Source organism: Strongyloides ratti (genome assembly GCF_001040885.1).
Source record: "Strongyloides ratti genome assembly S_ratti_ED321, chromosome : 1".
NCBI lineage: Eukaryota > Metazoa > Nematoda > Chromadorea > Rhabditida > Strongyloididae > Strongyloides > Strongyloides ratti.
In genome coordinates this window covers 11,280,976-11,301,028 of record NC_037307.1, presented here as the reverse complement: position 1 = coordinate 11,301,028, position 20,053 = coordinate 11,280,976, and the positions used below count along the sequence as shown (strand labels likewise).

The following is a 20,053-nucleotide window of genomic DNA, read 5'->3' as shown; positions in this document are numbered from 1 at the left end:
ATAGGAAATTTAATTTTTTTTTTTAAATTATGGTTTTTGAAAGCATTGTTGCTGATTTACTCAATAGATTTTTGGGTGATTTTGTTGATAACTTAGATGCAAGTCAACTTAATATTGGTATATGGGGAGGTATAGTTTTTTATTTATTTATTAAAATTAAAGAAAATTTTTTTTTTTTAGGAGATGTGAAATTAAAAGATTTAGATGTAAAGGAAACAGCATTAGATGATTTAGATTTACCTGTAAAATTAAAATTTGGTTATTTATCTACATTAGTTTTAAAAATACCATGGAAAAATTTATACACAGAACCTGTTATTGCTGATATTGAAGGTTTACATTTAATTGTTGTTCCATCTAAAGGAATTGTTTATAATGCTGAGAAAACAGAGAAAAATGTAATGGAAACTAAGAAAAAAGCATTAGATCGCCTTGAAGATGCTAGAAAAGAAAAAAGAAAACCAAAAGACCCAGCTGCCGATACGTTTAGTGAAAAGATGATTGCTCAAATAATAAAAAACCTTCAAATAAAGATAAGAAATATACATATTAGATATGAAGACAAATATACAAATAGAAATAGACCTTTTGCTGCTGGTATTACATTAGAAGGTTTAGATTTTATGACAACAGACGAAAATTGGAAAGCAACAATTCACAAAGATGTTGTTAAGATTGTTCATAAACTTATTTCTATGAATAATCTTTCTGTATATTGGAATTCAAATACACGTCTTATTTCTGATTTAAAAACAAAAGAAGAAATCAAACGTGAAATGCATAATGGTATTACCACACAATCTCATAGATTAAAAGATTTTAAATTTATTTTGGAACCAATAAATTTGGAAGCCAAACTTGCAATGAATCAAAAACCTGAATCTGATGGATCTAATTGGACAATACCAAAAATTGATTTGAAGGCTGGTATGGATCAATTAGCTTTGGTTATTGGTAAATGTCAGTATCAAGATATTTTACTATTTCTTGAAGGACAAGAAAGATTTAATTTATCTGCAAAATATGTCAAATATAGACCTGATTTGGTTGAGTATAAAGGTCATTATAAAATTTGGTGGAAATTTGCTTATAATTGTGTTCTTCAAGAAAATATAAGAAGAAAAAAAGAAAATTGGTCATGGATTCGTATGAAAGAACATCGAAAATTATTTAAAGACTATCGTTTGGCATGGATTCATAATCAAACAGAAACAAGTCTCTCTAATAAAGATAAAGAAATAATAGAGAAAGCTGAAAAGAAATTAGATGTATTTAATTTAAATATTGCCCGTCAACAGGCTGAAATGGAAATTGATAGATTAGGTTTAAAAAGAACAGAAGATCAACCAACAGGTTGGGTTAACTGGGCATCTTCATGGTGGGGAAGTAGTAATTCATCAAATTCTGCTTCATTAAAATCGACAGGAAACATTGCTAAACAATTTGAACAAGCTATGACACCAGAAGAGAAAGCAAAATTATTTGAGGCAATTGATTATCAAGAAAATACACCACCAACAAATTATCCAAAACATTATGTTGAAAATGTAATAAAATTTAATTTGAAACAATTAAAAGTAATGGTTGAAGATGCATTAGAATTGAAATTTAGTGATTTGAATGTTGACTTAAAACAACGACCATCTGCACGTGCTATTCATCTTATTAGTGCTATTAAGACAGTCACTATGACAGGTTGTGGCATACCAATGATGTCAGTAATTGATGAAAATATGAAATGGTTAACTATGGAAGTTGAAACAAATCCTTTAGATAAAAATTTTGATCAAAGTGTTTTTCTTCAAATTGCACCTATTATGTTAAAATACCATGCTCCAGCAATCAACACTGCTATTGATGTTTTCAAACCACCCGAATCTGTAAAATTGAATCAACTTACAGCAGCAGCAATGGCAAGTTATGAAGATGTTAAGGCACGTTCTGTAACAGGCTTATCTCATGCAGTAGATCAAAAATCTAAATTAAAATTAGATATAAGACTTCATCCAGCTACCATTGTTATTTCTGAAACTGGTGTTTTTAATGAAGAAAAACCAACTTTAGTTGCTGATCTTGGTATGCTTACTATACAAACAACAGATGAAACACATGGTGCTTATGATAATGTCAAAGATGAAAAATTAAGAAAATTAATGATAAAAGCTTATGACAAATTTCATGTTGAACTTTCTAATGTTCAAATAATACTTGCAGAAAATTTCAATAAATGCATGGAAAATAAAAGTGGTAAATTATCTAAGTATCATGTTCTTGAACCAACAGGTCTTGATATCAAAATACACAAAAGTTCTATTGATGATCTACAGATTGCAAAAATAAGAATGTTTGGTAATTTACCTGATTTTAAAATAAGAATTTCAGACAATAGATTATTAATGTTAATGGGACTTGTTTTTTCCATTCCGACACCACCTCCTGATCCTGTAACTGAAAGTGAATTGGAAATGATTGAAGCTTCATTGAGGCCAAAATTAAAAGACCGTGCAAAAATCAAAGCTATAATGGATGCACAAAATGTTGATACAATTACTGATACCTCAACAGATAAAACACAAGATGATGAAGATGCAGAGAGGCAGAGAATGTTAGATCTTCAGCAAGTTCAGGTTGACATAAATTTAAAACTTAATGAAGTTGCATTTATTCTATTAAAAGATGATGAAGAAATTTTGAATGCTTCGATTCGTAGATTTGTTTGTGATGTAAAAATGCGAACATTTGATGTTAAAGTTCAATTAAAACTTGGTGATATTGTTGTAACACAACCTCAATTTAAATCGTTAGATGGAAAAAGATCAATATTGTATTTAATTGACAATCAATTAGATATTGATGAACATCTTATTACAATGAATTTTATTCAAGCAAATCCTGAAAGTCCATTTTTTGAAAAAGAATATAAATCTACATTACAGGCAATAACTTTTGATTTTAAGTCATTAAATTTATCACTCAATCAACAAGCTTTAGTTTCTCTAAAAACATATGGCGAACAGTTACAAAAACGTATAGAAAATGTACAAGCTGCAAAAGATACTGTAAAACCTGAAGTTCGTGAAACAGCAAAAAGAAAAATTAGTACTTCTAGTGTTCAATCAATTTCAAAGATAATGATTGGTCAATCTAAATCATCTAAAAAGGAGAAGAAACTTATAAAAAAAGATATCAAAAAAGAAGTTGATGAAACAAAGATAATTCAAATGTCGTTACATGCTAACTTCAATTCATTAGCTTTACTTATTGGAACCGAAAAAGATGGTTTGTTAACAGATGCAGTAATCAAATCAGTTCGTTGTAGCGTAGAAATGACACCTAAAAAAATGAATGTATTTGCTGCAATGAAAGAAATTACTATGAATGATTATCATCCCAAATCAATACATCATTGCCTTCTTCAGGTAGATGGAGATCATGAAATGTTTACAATGTACTTTACACAATATAATCGAACTGAAAAAGAAAAATCTCACATGTCTATAGATGATGTTGATATGGATGTAAAAATAAATTTTGCACAGATAAAGTTTATTTTTTTAAATGCATGGGTTAGTAGAATGTTAAATTGGATTGTGCCATTCCAAGCAGAGGCTCAAAATGCTGCCATTGTTGCTAAAGCAAAAGCTTCTGAAAAAGCTACACAAGCAGCACAAAATGTTAAACAAATAATGGAACAATCTCCTCCGAAAATAAAAATGGATATTGAATTAGGGGCTCCAACTATAATTGTACCAAAAATATCTCATTCATATGAGGCTATATTTGTTAATTTTGGTAAACTTAAAATTACAAATAGTTTCTTTAATGGTGTTGGAGAGGATAAGTCTATTATTGATAATATGGAAATATCATTAACAGATACTTCTATTTTTGGTGGTCAACTTAAGAAGAATGAAAATGATACACCATTAAAATGCGAAATTTTGAAACCTGTTACTTTTACTTTAAATGTCAAAAGAAATCTATGTTACAGTTGGTACAAAGAATTTCCTGAAATTATGATAGAAGCTACAATGCCTGAACTTGATGTTAGTATGTCACAAGGTGATTATGCTAATATTATGCATACATTAAGTGGAAATTTAGCTGAAGGTGAAGTCGTTGCTGAAGAACAACCTCCAGTATCACCTTCTGTAACAGAATCTGATAAAATTGTTCACCTTAATTTAAATAAAACTGCAAAAAATGATGGTAAAGAAAAGTTATTAACAACCATAAGTGAAGAAGAACCACCAAAAAAAATATTGAATTCTATGCCAAGATTAATATTTTCATTTAAAATTGGTCTTATTCGAGCTGGTTTATATAGAGGAAACTCATTACCAGATAATTTAAGTGAAAATAAAACTGCAGTTGAATCTATGACAATACCAAGAGATGCATTTAAGGCTTTTGCAGCAATGTCTATTCATGGAACTAAGTTATCTGGTATGATGGGTGAAGATGGTTCAATGGCTGCTGAAATAATAATTAAATCTTTTACTATGAATGATGAAAGAAAGGATGCAACAAAAATTAAGAGATTACTTGATAGAAAGTTTGATGGAACAGCATCTACAAGAGATTTACCTTTTGCACATATTAATTATAAAAAAGATTCGTCTAATAACATGATAGCTGAAGTTGTAACATCATCCTTTTTTATATGTCTATCACCAGAATTTTTGGCTATTTTATCATCATTCTTTATTGTTCCTCCTTTTAAAGAAGCTGAAGATTTGCAGAAAATGAAGGAACAAGCAAATGCTTTGAAATTAGCTAAAAGTCCTCCTCTTGTTAATGAAGCATCAGTTTTATCAACAACTCAGGTTAAAAAAATTGAATCACCAGAATCAACTAAATTAACCACTGGTACAATGACAATACGATGTGATATTCGTGAAATGGAAGTAATTTTAATTGAAAAACCAATGGATCCAGAAAATTCACAAGCTATGATATTAAGTTTTAATTGTAAATTAGATGCAGATCATAAAGATGATACACAATATGTTAGTGGTGGTGTCAATGATTTACAAATTTTTAGTACATATTATGCTGAATCAAAAAAACATTTATGTCATTATCCTGTTCTTCAACCATTAAATATTAATATGAAAGGAAGTATAAACGATGCAACAAAGGATACTGAACTCAATATTGAAGTCGAAGATGTAATCTTAAGAATATCACCTTCAATTATACGTCTTTTATCTGCTGTTAGTCAGGAGTATAGTAGAAACCAAATATCACAAGCAATAGATAGTAAGAAATCTGCTGGATTGATTGCTTACCCTAACTATTGGTCACCAAAACGATTTGAAAAAAAAAGTTATCATTGGTTTGTTTCTGAAGCAGTTGAATGTACAAATTATTTTGACGACGAAGTTAAAAAAGCTACTTCATTGGTTAGACCTGTTGAAAAATTGTTATTTAAAATGCCTAAACTTCTTGTTACTATGGAATCTGGAACTGAAAAGGCTACACAACCATTAATTAAATTTGAGTCAACTATGAAAGCTATTGTTTTTGATTGGTCATCATTACTTGCTGTTGATGCTAGTTTAACAATACAAATGAATTATTATAATGAATCTTTAAGTATTTGGGAACCAATAATCGAACCAGTAGTAACAAAAGATGGATCTATTGGACCATGGACATTAAAGTGTAATATTGAAAGTTGTACTCAAGTTCCTGATATATGTGTTATTGATGGTGAAACAGAGGATGAAAAAGAAAAAAGACGAAAAACTCCTAAACAGAGAATAAAAATACAATCAAAAGATTATTTGAACGTTACTATAACAAAAAGTTGCATATTATTATTGTACAAACTTTCTGAAGCATTTGAAAAAGCTGCTAAACAAGCAACACCGCCCCAATCACGTGAATTTCCAGGAACTAGTCCATATCTTATTATAAATGAAACTGGTTTAGTTATTAAGGTAGGAAATTCTGATTCTATGAAAGTTTCTGATGACAATAGTGATATTGATATTCCACATAGTGAACCAATTGATTTAGAAGTAATTGGATGGGAACATAGTACAGGATTAATGTTAGAAGACGATGACAGATCAGCTGATTTATTATTGAAATTGCTTGGAACAGAAAGAGAAATATCTGTATTAAGAGCAGAATCTCGTATCATACCACTTGGCAAAACATCTGAAGGTGGTAGATTATGGAATATGCTTGTTGAAACAGTTGCTGAACATAACAGAAAAATTATATATTTAAGATCACTTGTCAAATTTGTTAATCATATGGATATACCATTTGAAATATTATCACAAAGGGAAAATCATCTTGATACATGTGGAATTTCAGTTAAAAATAGTGAACCTATGATTGTACCAATTGCATATTTATATACAGTTACTGGAGAATTTTTCCTACGTCCTGTTGGCAATGAATATGATGTTAGTGCTGAGTCAATTAGTTGGTATGATTTCAAAACTGATAATAGAGCATGGATACGTTGTGAACATTCAACTTCACCAAATAATGCTTTATTTGCTGAACTTGTTGTTATTCCAACAGCTGTCTTTCCAGAGAAAGGTGATTTAAGGAGTGATGTTTCTTATACTGTTCATATCTTTCCTATTTTAACATTTAAAAATTTACTTCCATTCCCCATAACTATTAAGGATAAAGATATTACTGTATTAGAAGGTGGTTGTGAAAAAAATATGAATATTTATGAAGGAAGTAACTTTATTGTATCATTCGATTATAATAATGAAACTTATGAAGCTGATTATACTTTTGAACATACTACAGATGTTGAAAAAGTTTTATACTTTATTGGTAAAAAGAATCCATCATTAGAAATGGTTTGTTTTTATTTTTTATTTTTTTTTAATTAGTATATTTATAGTATCTTGGATTACATTTTGGTAGAGAGCACCATAAACAAGAAGTTTCTATTTATGCACCATATTGGATTGTAAATAAAACAGGCAAAAAAATAAAATACATGGTTAGTTTTATTAAAATTTATTATTAACTTTAAACTTAAAATTTTAATTTTTTCAAATGCAACTAAATTTACCCTATCTATTGTGATACCATTTTATTTACAATTGATTAGTCTATTATCCTTGTTGCGGCATCTTTTTTAAATATCATTTTTCAGGATACCTCTACTTATATAGCTACTAAGATTTGTTGTTTCACGTGTTCTAAAAATAAGGATATTAGAAAAAGATCTTCATCAATATCACAGGTGGGGCTTAATGTTTATGTGTTAATATTGGAATTGTCAGATATATATATATATATATTTATCTTTTCCTTTCAGTTTTTTTTGCTTCTCCTATTAATTATTGTTTTTACATTTAAAATTTTTTTTTATCTTTATTAACTTTATTTTATTGAATTTTTAGATTTCTCAAACAATAGAACATAAACCAACAATGAATCCTGTTATTATGTCGTATCCAACTTCTGATCCATTAATGAAATCAAAAATTAAATTTGCTGTTGAAGATTCAAACTTTTCTAGTGAATTTCCTATTTCAAATGCTGGTACAACATCTAGAGTTATGTGTACTGATGAAAATGGTAGAAAATATGATGTTACATTAGAGATTGTTCTTAGTCATAATGGATTAACAAAAATTGTTACATTTTCTCCATTCTTCTTACTTTATAATGACAGTCTTGTTGATATGGAGGTTCGTGAACCTGATTTTAATGAATGGATAAATGTACCAGCAGAATCATGTACTGGACTTTGGCCACAACAAACAGCCAAAAGGATGACATTAAATGCAAGGTACGCCTCAACAAAAGAAGAATCTATTGCTTTTCCATTTACCGAAACATTTGAATCTTTTTGTCGTATTAATAATGATTTTCTTGGAATGTATGTAACATGTTCTGTTACAGAATCATCATCTGTTGTTCATATAGAACCATATCAAATTGGAATGGCTCCAATTGTTTTGATGAATGCTACACCTAAACCAGTGAAATTTAAACAAAAAGGTACACAAGATTTATATGAATTAAAACCAAATAATATGCAACCATTTACTTGGTCTGATGTTTTATCTAACGAACGTCTTCTTGAATGGACAAATGGAGATTATTCTGCTTACAATGATTTACATAAAAATGATTATAGAAGCTACATGGCTTCTAAAGATAGAACATGTTTTTATTGGGTATCATTTTTAAATGGAAGACAAAGAATACTTTTATTTACAGATGAACTTGAAGTTGCAGAAAAAGCTATCCAAAAAAATACTAATGATAGAATGGATATGGAACTTGAATTTACATTACATGGTATGGGTATTTCATTAGTTAATAATGTACTTGGTCAAGAATTGATATATATGTCAATAAAACATTCAAAAATTATTTGGGAACGTGAATATAAAAATAGATATAAATGTTTCCCACAAGGAGTTATTGATGTACTGGAAGAAGGTCATGTCAAATGGTTAGAAAATAATAAATCAGCAGAAGAAATCAATTTTAATGGTGAATCATTTAATTTTAATAGAATGATATATAAGAAAAAAGGAAAAGAGTTTAAACTTGTTAGACACTTTAAGCCTGGTATTTATATAAAAATGTCTTCAAATAATGTTAGAAAAAATATTACTTTCCAGGTATTTTCAGTTCAAATTGACAATCATCTTGAAGCATGTACTTTTCCACTTGTTCTTCATGTCGTTCCTCCACCAAAATCTGTTATTAAAAATTCTGAGCCTAAACCTTTTATTGATCTTGCTATTTATCAACAACAACCAGAAGGTTCTCCCATTGTTCAATATCAATATTTTGCTTTACTTTTACAAGAATTTTCTGTTCAAGCTGATATGGGATTATTAGCAGCTATGATGGATTTTATTGCTGCTAGTTCAGCCAGTAAACCATATACAAAAGAAATATATCAAAAGGATATTGAATATACACAAATTAAACTTTCTGATAAAGCTGTTTCAACGGCAGCTAGTGTTCAAAAATGTCTTTTTGATGATTTTAGTTTTTCACCACTTATGATACATTTAAGTTTTACATTAAATAGTCTTAGTCCAACTCTTGATGAAGATCAAAAACAAGCTGCTCATTCGCAATTAGAAGTTTTAAATGTTCTCCTTAAATCAGTTGGTGCATCTATAACAAATATTGCTAATATTCAAGATATTGTTTTAAAATTAGCTAGTTTTGAAAGAAAAAATGCATATATGGATTTTGGAAAATTATCAAGTGAAATTCAAAGCCATTATATGTCACAAGCTTTAAAACAATTTTATGTATTAGTTCTTGGTTTAGATATTATTGGAAATCCATTTGGTTTAGTTAGAGATTTATCTTCTGGTGTTGAAGATTTATTTTATCAACCAATAACTGGTTTTGTACAAGGTCCTGAAGAGTTTGCCGAAGGTATTGCTATTGGAGTTTCCAGTGCATTCAGTCATACAATTGGTGGTGTTTCGGGTGCTGCTAGTAGGATAACAGGAACACTTGGTAAAGGTGTTGCTGCACTTACCTTAGATGAAGATTATCAAAGAAAAAGGCAAGAAGAATTAAATAGAAGACCACAAACATTTGGACAAGGTATGGCTAGAGGTGTTAAAGGTTTTGGAGCTGGTATTATTGATGGTATTACTGGTGTAGCAACAAAACCAATTGAAGGTGCTAAAGAAGGTGGATTAGGTGGTTTTGCTAAAGGTGTTGGTATTGGACTTGTTGGTGTTGTTACAAGACCAATCTCTGGTACAGTTGATATGGCTAGTGGTACACTTAATGCTATTAAAGTTTGTGCTTCTGGTAATCAATTTATTGAATCAGCTAGACCAATGAGATATATTCATAAAGATAAAGTTGTAAGACCATATAATCACTATGAAGCAAAAGGATATAAATTCTTTAGACAAGCTGAAGAAGGAAGATATATAGAAACAGATACGTTTATTGTTCATGGAATTATTGCTGACAAAAATATACTTATTGTAACGGATAAAAGATTATTTATTGTCAGTAAACATTGTGTAACAGGAGCCTTCAATACACAATGGGAAATGTTATATAACGAAATAACAGAACCACAACAAGTAAATTTATGTATTCGAATAATACCAAAAATTCAGAAAAAAGGATTTCTTGGTTTAGGAAAAGTTAAATCAAAAGATATTGAATTACTACGTGACGATGATGTTAAACTTGTTTATCAAAAACTTCTCAAAGCATATAATATTTACAACTCATAATGTCAATTAAAAAGTAGTTTCAATCATCAATGAAAAGAAAATAGCAAGAAAAAAATAATGTTTAATATTACACTGGTAATAGTTTTTCATATTACCTAGATTACGATTTTTTTTTTTTAAATATGTTAAAAAATAATAACAAAGAATTAATATTTTCTTTTTATAAAAAAATCTTTATCTATAACCTATTACAAATAATAAAAAAAAATTTATTAATAGAATAATTTTTATTTTTAAAAAACATTTTGTATAATAACAAAATATTATTTGATTTATATGAGATAGATAATATCATTGATTGAACATGGTATATAAAAAAAAATTTAAGAAAAACATTCCATTATCTCTTTGTCAAAGTAGTCTTCTCCAATACCAGTACCAAGTCTTTTTAATTTGGTAATAAATCTTCCAATCTCTTCAATGGAACGAGTTTGTTCCTCAAGATATTTATCCTCCAAAAGAGTACAAAAATCGACGTCCTTGTTTTCGGAGGATATTTGATGGAGTCTAAGTAAACCTTCATTGTTACTTTTTTCTAATTCCAAAGCGTATTGAAAAGCTTCAACAAGTGAACCAAATTCTTGTTTGCCACTGGCTTTTATATCTTCTAAAACAACTTTTCCTCCACGTCTATTTTGATATTTTATAAATCCAGTGGCATGCTCTCTTTCCTCATCAGATTGCTTCAAAAACCATTTTGCAACATTTTCTAAAGCAACTTCTGGTCTCATGTAATAAGCAGCCTATAAAATGAGATATAATTTTAAAAATCATTACAAAAAAATCAAAAACTTTAAAAAAAAGAAAATATACTTACTAAAGACATATAAGCATGAGAAGCTTTCAATTCAAACATAATTTGATAATTAATAGCTTTCTCAACTTCATCAGCGAAATTTTGCTTAATAAAGTCATCAACTCCTTTATAATTATACGTATACGACATATTCCTATAAAAATAAAAACATTATCATTTAAAAAAAAATGCTATTACACATTTATTATGATTATCGAACTTTTATATACATTTTAAAAATATTACAAAGAAAATGATTAGGTAATAAGGAGGAGCTTTCAAATAAAACAAAAAGTATTATCATATTTATGTCTTTGAAAGAAAAAAATTGTATAAGTATTCTTCTGATTAATAATATTATTTTGTTTATATGATAAGTTTGTACGATTGAAAAATAGATTAACTAATTATTAATGACATTTTAATATCACAAGGTTAAAAAATAATATTGTTAAGTTTCTCCTTATCTTTTTTTTTTTTGCAAAAATAATAAAACTAAATGAAATTAATCTAATGTTATTGGTAAAAAAGAATTGTTTATAATGCTATATTTTGATCTTTGTTTTTTTTTTTGTTATAAGAAATAGATTGATTTAATAATATTCTTTTCAATTGTTTTAGAAACTTTTAATACATACAATTTAATAATCTTTTAACTTAAATAAAATAATTTGTTGTCAAATAAATTTTTCCATAACAAAGAAAAAGTTAATTAATTTTGAAAATAATGTTGATTGATGAGGATAAGTAATTTTACTTATTTTAATACATTGATATTTGTAACAACAAAAAAATTAATTATTTACCGGTTTATTTAAAAGTACACCAAATAATTTTATCAAAATTATTGTAATTATTCAAAACATGTAAAAAAAAAATGAATAATTTTCTTTCCACTGAAATTTCTATTTTTAACCATTTTATTATTTTGTACTTGAAGAAAAAAATAAATGTATGATTCAGAGATAATATTTTTTACATATATTATGATTATAATTTATATTCTAAATAAGCTTTATATGTAGTTAACTTTTGCTTCATACTAATACTTTATTTAAAACATTTTAATGATAATAAAAATTATAGTTTTCACATTATTATAAAACTTTTTCTGAAAAAAAAAATTTTTTTTCTTACCTTAAAATTTTTATAAAAAAAATTAAACATTTTCTTTTACTTAGATAATCTTTAAATTTTTTTTTATAATTTTTAACAAAGAAATTATAATTGTTGGTTAAAAAAGTTTTATAAAACATATAATTTTTGATAACAGTCTCAAATTTAATTTATGTAAATACTCTATTCAATTAATAATAACATATTTAAATTACATAATAAACCATACCAAAGTTCTTTATTCATTTTTTTTATATAACATTCTACTTTAATGTAGTTAAAAAAATAATATTATATTAATGAAATTTAAGTACATAAATTTTTATTTCAAACATATTTATAAAAAAAAAACTTATTCCTTATAATTTAACTCTTAAAAATGATCAAAAATCTACAAAAAGTATATTGTTATGAATAATAGAACTGATAATTTATATAGATGATAAATAAATTTTGTTTCATAAAATCTCAAATATTTATATATAAATTAAGTTGAACAAAAAAAAAAATCAAAAATAGTTCTGAAATATATTATATTTATCTTTTTTTTTAATAAAAAAATTTTTTATTATTTACAACTACTCTTCTTACAACGATATTAATAAATGTTTTTTTGGAAATTTAACTATCATATTTATTATGTTTCATAATTATTTGTATTATTTGTAAATATATCCTTCACTAATATATAATTTATATATAGATTTTCATTATAATTTAACTTGCAATGAATAGTGAAGATAATAAAAATTCTCTAGATACTACAAATGAAAATGATGTCAAAAATGATGTTAATATAGATGAGAACCCTATTAGTGAAGAAAAAAGTATAGAACAAAAAGAAGAAAAAAATTTAGATAGAGTTATTGTAACATTAATGAACACACCAGGAGTCCCACCATTAAAAACAAAAAATCGTGCCGTAGATATAACCATGACATTCGGAGAGTTAACTCGTAAAGTTCATAAAATATTAAAATTGGAAAAGGAACAGACACTCTTTCTATATGTAAACAATGCTTTCAGCCCAACTTTAGATACAACCTTAGAAAATGTCATAAATTGCTTTGCTCCCGGAGAAAGTAAATTAACAATTCATTATTCAATTAATCATGCTTTCGGTTAACATTAATATTAATCAAAGTTAATATATATATCCTTTTTTTTTTGTTGTAAATAAATTGTAATAAATTTTATATTAAAAAAAAAATATTATAATAAAATACTTAAAATAGTATTCAATTTTTTTTTCTTTAAAGATTGTTACCCCTCTCTTTTTATAACAACTTCTTGTTAAAAATGTTTATATGTGCATATATATATATAGATGTATGATTCATATAATATGATTCATAAGATTATTATCTTCCTATAACCTAATACTTTATTTGCTTTGTATTAAAGATTAAGAAGAAAACTGTCGATTTTCGCACAGATATAGTATTATATACTTATTTAAAATATTCTTTCTAAAGATATCTATTTGTAAATAGTGCAACTGTTCTTTTCATTAATTAAGTTTATAATTATAAGTTAAAAAAAAAAAAGTTTAACATTTTAAATTGTTATACATTTATAATAATATAATACTCAAAAAAAAATTCTTTCAATTTATTCTTTTTATTTAATTATAAAAATATTTTTTTTTTATTAAATAGTTAAATAAAATTAATGCAAATATAATTGAATAATAACTTACCTTTTGTTTAAAGTTAATCAAAACGTGTTATTTTCTATATATTTAATATCTATCTATACAATATAACAATACGTATATTTATTTTGCCTAAAATTAACTTTATCAAAATGAATAAAAGAGCATTTATAATAACATTTTGAAAGCTGACCCATATAAAGAATCAACTGTCAATCTCCATCAAATATTTTTATAAGTTAACTTTATTTTAAACTCACTTTCTATTTATTTAATATAATTGAAAAATACCACACTCTTTTAAGAACATCTTTATATATTAAAATGAACATTTTTTCTTTCAATACTTTTCCAAGTTAAGTGGATGATTCATTTTACTCTAATATTTTATTTAAAAAAAAATGATAGAGTTTTCATAAATTTTTTATGTCTTTTTACTCTTCACTCTAATTTTACTTTAATTTCTTCAATCATCATTGGCATCTTTATACTTTTTTTCTTATTATCCATCAAATGCAAATGACATATATACATAATTTATATCTATTTTCATGTTCCATCTTTTATAACATATATATATATATATATATAAACTCTATAAATATTTATATATATATATATTTAAAATATTACCCTAACATTTTAGTTATGTTTCTTCTTCTATCTTACCTGGTACTTTTACCTTTATATAAAATATTATTTTATACCATTTTTTTTTCTTTATCAAATCTTATTCATCATTTAAATTTTTTAAGAAATATTTTTTTTTATATAGTTTTAAATATAACTATTGATATGTATATATATATATATTTTTTTTTATTAAAAATATTTTTAAATTAACATTTTTTTTTAAAAAACAATAATAAATTAATTATCATAATATATTCTTATAATTTAAAATAGAAAATTAATTTAAAACTATATAAAAATACAATAGATAACTATTTAAAAAGAGGTAGTATACAATAATATATATATATATATATAAATGTGATGTAGTAGGCGAAAAAAAAAAAAGAATGTCATTGTAAGGTACAGTCAAATATCTAAAGTTTCTATCTAAAAAAGTGTTGAGAATTGACCTTTTTTGCACAAGAGACATATATTATAATATTGTATTTATCTTATTACATGTGCACATTTCCCTTTCAATGCCATCAATCGCTATATGGCCATAATTTTCTTTTTTTAATTATTATAAAGATCTATTATTGATTTGTTATTTTAATTTATATAATTTTACTTATCAAACATATATTGATATTTCTACTCAATATTTTTATAGAAAATAATTGTAATTGTATTAATTTTGCAATTTCATTTATTTAAATAGCATTATTATTTATCTATATTTATCTATATGTATTATTAATAAAATATTTTATCTTTTATTTTATACTAGTATATTATTCTAATTTATTTTTTTTTTTTCTATATATTATATAATAAAATTAGTAAACAAACAAATAAGGTAAAGAATAAAATTTAAAAAATTAATAAAATATAACTTTTTCATATTAATATTATATTATTTAGTATCATAATCAAAATACTTTTTTTGTTATTGGTACTTTTTTTATTTACATATATAAAATATATCAATATAAATTATATTTTTGTGCCTTCTGACAAAATTTAAATATTTTACATAAAACAAACTAATCCAACAGTTTGTTTTGATTTATTTTATGTTAGTTTGATAATAATAATAATAATTTATTATAAAATATCTTTAGTTTGTAGAGTATGTTTATCTTATTTATAACTAACTATAAGACATACATAAAAATATATAAAAAAAAACAATTTTTTTTTTCTATAAAACGCAATATTTAAGATGTTGTACTTTAAATTAAAAATATCTTTTTTTTTTATTTTGTATCATGATATACAATTTTTTTTTCATTATATAAAATATTCTCTAAAAATAAACATAATATTCTATTTTTCAATCACGAAATACGTTTAAAAAGTATTTTTTTTTTAAGTTTTTCTTTTGTATTATTACTCAAATAAAAACTTTATAAATAATATGATGCTATTTGATAAACAAAATATATATTTAAAAAAAAAATTATCTTTATTTTACCTATCTATACTATTTAATATACCTTACCAATTTTTTTTTTCTAATCATTTTCTATTATATCTTTATTCACATACTAACTACTTACTATATTAAAAATTGATTTAGATATACAATTTCCTTGTCCTATTCTTAATACAATTTCTTTTTTATTTATATTATTAAAAATAAAAATAAAAAAATCGTTTTCATATATTATATAAATTATTTCTTTAATTTTTTTTTATTCTATAAAACTGTACATCTTAAAGCATGATTCATTTCAATATGATAATAATTTATATTTTTATGATTTTTATATTATAATCGTTAACATTTATATTAATAAAAATTTTATTCATTTTTAGATACAATATTTTATTCCTACTATATATTATTTATTAAAATATAAAATCTCAAAATATTGCCATTTTTATTTATTTTTTTTTTACTTTAAAAAAAAAATTTCATTTTTAAAAAAAAAAAATAATGGTCTCATTAAATCAGGAATTAAAAGATCAACTAAAAGTAATAAAAACTAAAAGTGTTGAAAAAATATTGTCACCCTTAATTGATGAGGTAATATTATTTGTGATAAAAAAAAAACTTCTAAATATATATAATTTTTAGTTAATACTTTTAACTCAGGGAAGTGATGCTAATAGACCAAGAACCAATAAAAGTGGTGCTACGTTATTAGCTAATTTACAAACAGAACTACAAAATTTTCTTTCAAAAGCAGAGTATGTCTTATCTAATTATTCAATTGAAAGAAATGATGAAATACAACAACTGGGTGACCTTATTGAGGAGATTAATGAAAATGGAAGGCAAATGGTTGTCAGGGGATCAGAATTTGTTAATGATACTGGGCATCCCGTCAAAAGGGCAACTGCCAATGAGGCAGCCAAAGATTTATTAATATCTATTATCAGATTACTTATAGTTGCAGATCATGTTGATGTTCAAAAAATTATAGAAAAAATTAAAAAAGCTAAAGAAAGTTTAGATTCATTGGATAATTGTAAAGATGTCCATGAAGTACTTGATCGATACTCTAAATTTTGTGGTGAAATTGAAGAAGTAACAAGTATAACAAAAAAAAGAATAAAAGATTTAAAAAATCCAAATGATATTATTGATCTTCAAGCTATTTTTTCATCATTATGTATGAATAAACATCCTTTATTAACAACAACTAAAACATATCTTAAAAATCCACAATCTGATAAAGCTAAAGAACTAAAAAATAATATATATAATGAGATAAGAAAAAATTTAAAACATATCGAAGATATTCTTGATGATAAAGGTGAATGGAATCCAAATAACGGTGGAATGTCACATCTTGGTTATATTGATAAATTAATACAAGAATTAGATAATTTTCAACATAATATATATATGGAACCATACTCATTTCGGGAACATCTTCATAGACCATTATTTGAGGAACAGGTAGAAAAGATTGTAGATATGTGTGCAGAGATTGCTGATTCAGAATATACTAGAGAAGAGAAAAAAAATAAAATAACTATTGGATGTAATGAATTAAGATTTGCTTTACAAGAACTTATTGGAGAATATATTAATTGTGGTAGTAAGAGTGAATCAACTGTTGATTTGGATCTTGCTATGGTTTATCTTGGTAGAAAAATTCGTGATTTACGTAGACATTTAAGGAGAGCTGCTGTTGATTATGCATCTGATGTTTTATTAGATACACAAAGTCCTTTAATAAGATTAGTTGAGGCTGCTGCTTCTGGTAATAGAAATGATACTGTTAAAGAGGCAAAAAATTTTAAAGAATATATAAATGAAGTAATAAAAGTTTCTGAATTATGCTCAAAAATGAGTAATAATATTGAAGGTATTAGAAATGTTAGATTTTGTACATTTCAAATTAAAAGACTATCTCCTGAAGTTATTAATGCTGCATTTTTACTTTGTGATAATCCTAATTCTAAAGAGATACAGGAAAATATGGATATTTTTAAAAATCTTTGGTTAAATAAGATGGATCTCTTAACAATGGCTATTGATTCATTAATGAGTGTTGATGATTTCTTAGCTGTATCAGAAGCAAGAATTGATGATAATTTTAAAAGTACAATTGAAGGTATTGTTGCCAGTAACGTTTATACTTTACATAAAGCTACTAATGATATACGTGGAAGAAGTTTAAGAGTTTGTGATGTTGTTGAAGCAGAGATGGCTCTTATTCCACCAACAGAATACTCTGAAGCTGTTAAAAAAGCTTCTAAAATTTTAAGAGATAATGTTTTACCTCAATTTACTGATCATTCTAAAGAAATTACTCAAAGAATTCTTGATCATCAAGAGAATGGTTATGAAATAGACAAAAATAGTATGATTGATGAAATGATTGATGCTTGTGGTTTATTACATAATGCAGTAAAAAATGTTAGGCATGCTTTATTAATGAATCGTAATCCTGAAGATATTGATTCAGATATTGAGTATGAAGAAGATGGTATGACAACGACAATCCCTGATACTAGAAGTCAAGTATCTGATGGAGATAATCAACAAAGAGTCATGAGACATCTACCCGAAGAAGATAAAAAGAAAATTCAGGAACAAATTGATGTATTTAAATTAGCACAAAGAAAATTTGAACATGAAGTTGGTAAATGGGATGAGACAGGAAATGATATAATTGCATTGGCTAAACATATGTGTATGATAATGATGAATATGACTGATTTTACAAGAGGTCGTGGACCATACAAAAAAACATCTGATGTTATAAAAGCAGCACAAGAAATTTCAGATGCTGGTAATAAACTAAATGCTCTTGCCAGGCAAATTGGTAACGAATGTGTTGAAAGTGAAACAAAAAAAGATCTTTTTGCTTATTTACAAAGAATTATTTTGTATTGTCAACAATTAAATATTACAAGTAGAGTTAAGGCAGAGGTTCAAGAAATTGGAAATGAATTAAAAGTTAGTGGTTTAGATTCAGCTATGAGTTTAATTCAAACAGCTAAAAATTTGTTGAATGCTGTTGTATTGACAGTTAAAGCAGCATACATAGCAAGTACCAAATATCGTAGTAAAGAAAATAAATCTCGTAGTATTGTTGAATGGACTGTTGCACCACCTAAAAAAGTTAAAATTATAAGAAATCACGACAAGCCACGAAACGGTGTAATAAGAAGAGCTTCCGAAAGAAGAGAAATAAATCCGTTAAAAGCACTACAAGAATTTAGTGTTAACTAAGAATAATTATTTTTTAATTCTATATATATATAAGTAAAAAAATAAAATTTGAACAATTTTTTTAAATTTTTTATAAACTTATTTAACAGAAAAAAAATGCACTGAAACAAAAACTGTTATAATTTCTCAAAAAATTACATTTTCAAATATATAATGTAGCAATAAGTAAACCAGTAGCATTTGCTGCAAAATAATTATTTGTAACAATTTTGAAATAAAATATCTGTTTAAGATTTAATAAAAAATATAAAAAAAACATTTTTTAATATTATCTTTTTGTATAAATAATAATTATAAAGTTAAATATAAAATTTTGAAATTAAACTTAATATTTAAAAATTTTAAGATTTTAAAAAATCTGTTAGATATTAACATTATGTTTTTTAGATATAAACAAGAAATCAGTTATTGTCATATTAAAGTTTTATAAAAATTTTAATTTTTGAAAAAACAAAATGTTTTCTAGAAAATTTTGTTGTCTTCAATTTAAAAAATATCTAAAAAATACATATGAATTTTAAACAAAAGCTGAAAATTTATTATATATTTTGTGGTGTTGTCTCAAATACACAGAAAAAAAAATTCATTTTATGTATAAATTAAAAATATTTTCAATTAACAGATTTAGATTTTAATAAATTAGGATAACTTAAGCCATATTTAAAATTATCTTTTAAAAACAATAATTTTAAAGTCAATTAATTATTCTTATCAAATATTTTTTACGTTTTATTTAAATGCTCTTTTTAATTAATAAAAAATATTAATATAATAAAAAAAAAATTTTTTTGAAATACTCTTTATTACAATATTATTTTATATATATAAATATTTGTGATTTTAGTGATAAAGTTTTATAAAGAAATATTTAGAAAATGTTCTCAATATTAAATATATTGTTAACTATAATATAAAAATATTTTAGTGTATATAAAGTGTAGTTTGTT

General features: G+C 24.8%; 4 protein-coding genes across 4 annotated transcripts; 3 read left to right on the top strand and 1 right to left on the bottom strand.

The window, feature by feature from the left end:
• Positions 1–29: 29 nt before the first annotated feature.
• SRAE_1000346500 (Vacuolar protein sorting-associated protein 13A) lies at positions 30–10,229 on the top strand (the record flags this gene model as incomplete). The annotated part of the gene is made up of 5 exons (XM_024650657.1): positions 30–129; positions 181–6,836; positions 6,881–6,982; positions 7,139–7,228; positions 7,389–10,229. The coding sequence occupies 5 exons, from the start codon at positions 30–32 to the stop codon at positions 10,227–10,229; spliced, it is 9,789 nt and encodes a 3,262-aa protein (XP_024504413.1).
• A 323-nt stretch (positions 10,230–10,552) lies between these two features.
• Positions 10,553–11,329, bottom strand: SRAE_1000346400 (Ferritin/DPS protein domain and Ferritin-like diiron domain and Ferritin-like superfamily domain and Ferritin-related domain-containing protein; the record flags this gene model as incomplete). Its single annotated transcript, XM_024650656.1, has 3 exons — positions 10,553–10,972; positions 11,047–11,179; positions 11,256–11,329. 3 exons carry the CDS (start codon positions 11,327–11,329, stop codon positions 10,553–10,555), a joined length of 627 nt encoding a protein of 208 aa, XP_024504412.1.
• A 1,539-nt stretch (positions 11,330–12,868) lies between these two features.
• On the top strand, positions 12,869–13,267 carry SRAE_1000346300 (Ubiquitin-like protein ATG12; the record flags this gene model as incomplete). Its single annotated transcript, XM_024650655.1, has 1 exon — positions 12,869–13,267. The coding sequence occupies one exon, from the start codon at positions 12,869–12,871 to the stop codon at positions 13,265–13,267; it is 399 nt and encodes a 132-aa protein (XP_024504411.1).
• Positions 13,268–16,352: 3,085 nt separating this feature from the next.
• SRAE_1000346200 (Catenin alpha-2) lies at positions 16,353–19,106 on the top strand (the record flags this gene model as incomplete). Its single annotated transcript, XM_024650654.1, has 2 exons — positions 16,353–16,442; positions 16,494–19,106. 2 exons carry the CDS (start codon positions 16,353–16,355, stop codon positions 19,104–19,106), a joined length of 2,703 nt encoding a protein of 900 aa, XP_024504410.1.
• Between the last annotated feature and the right edge of the window lie 947 nt (positions 19,107–20,053).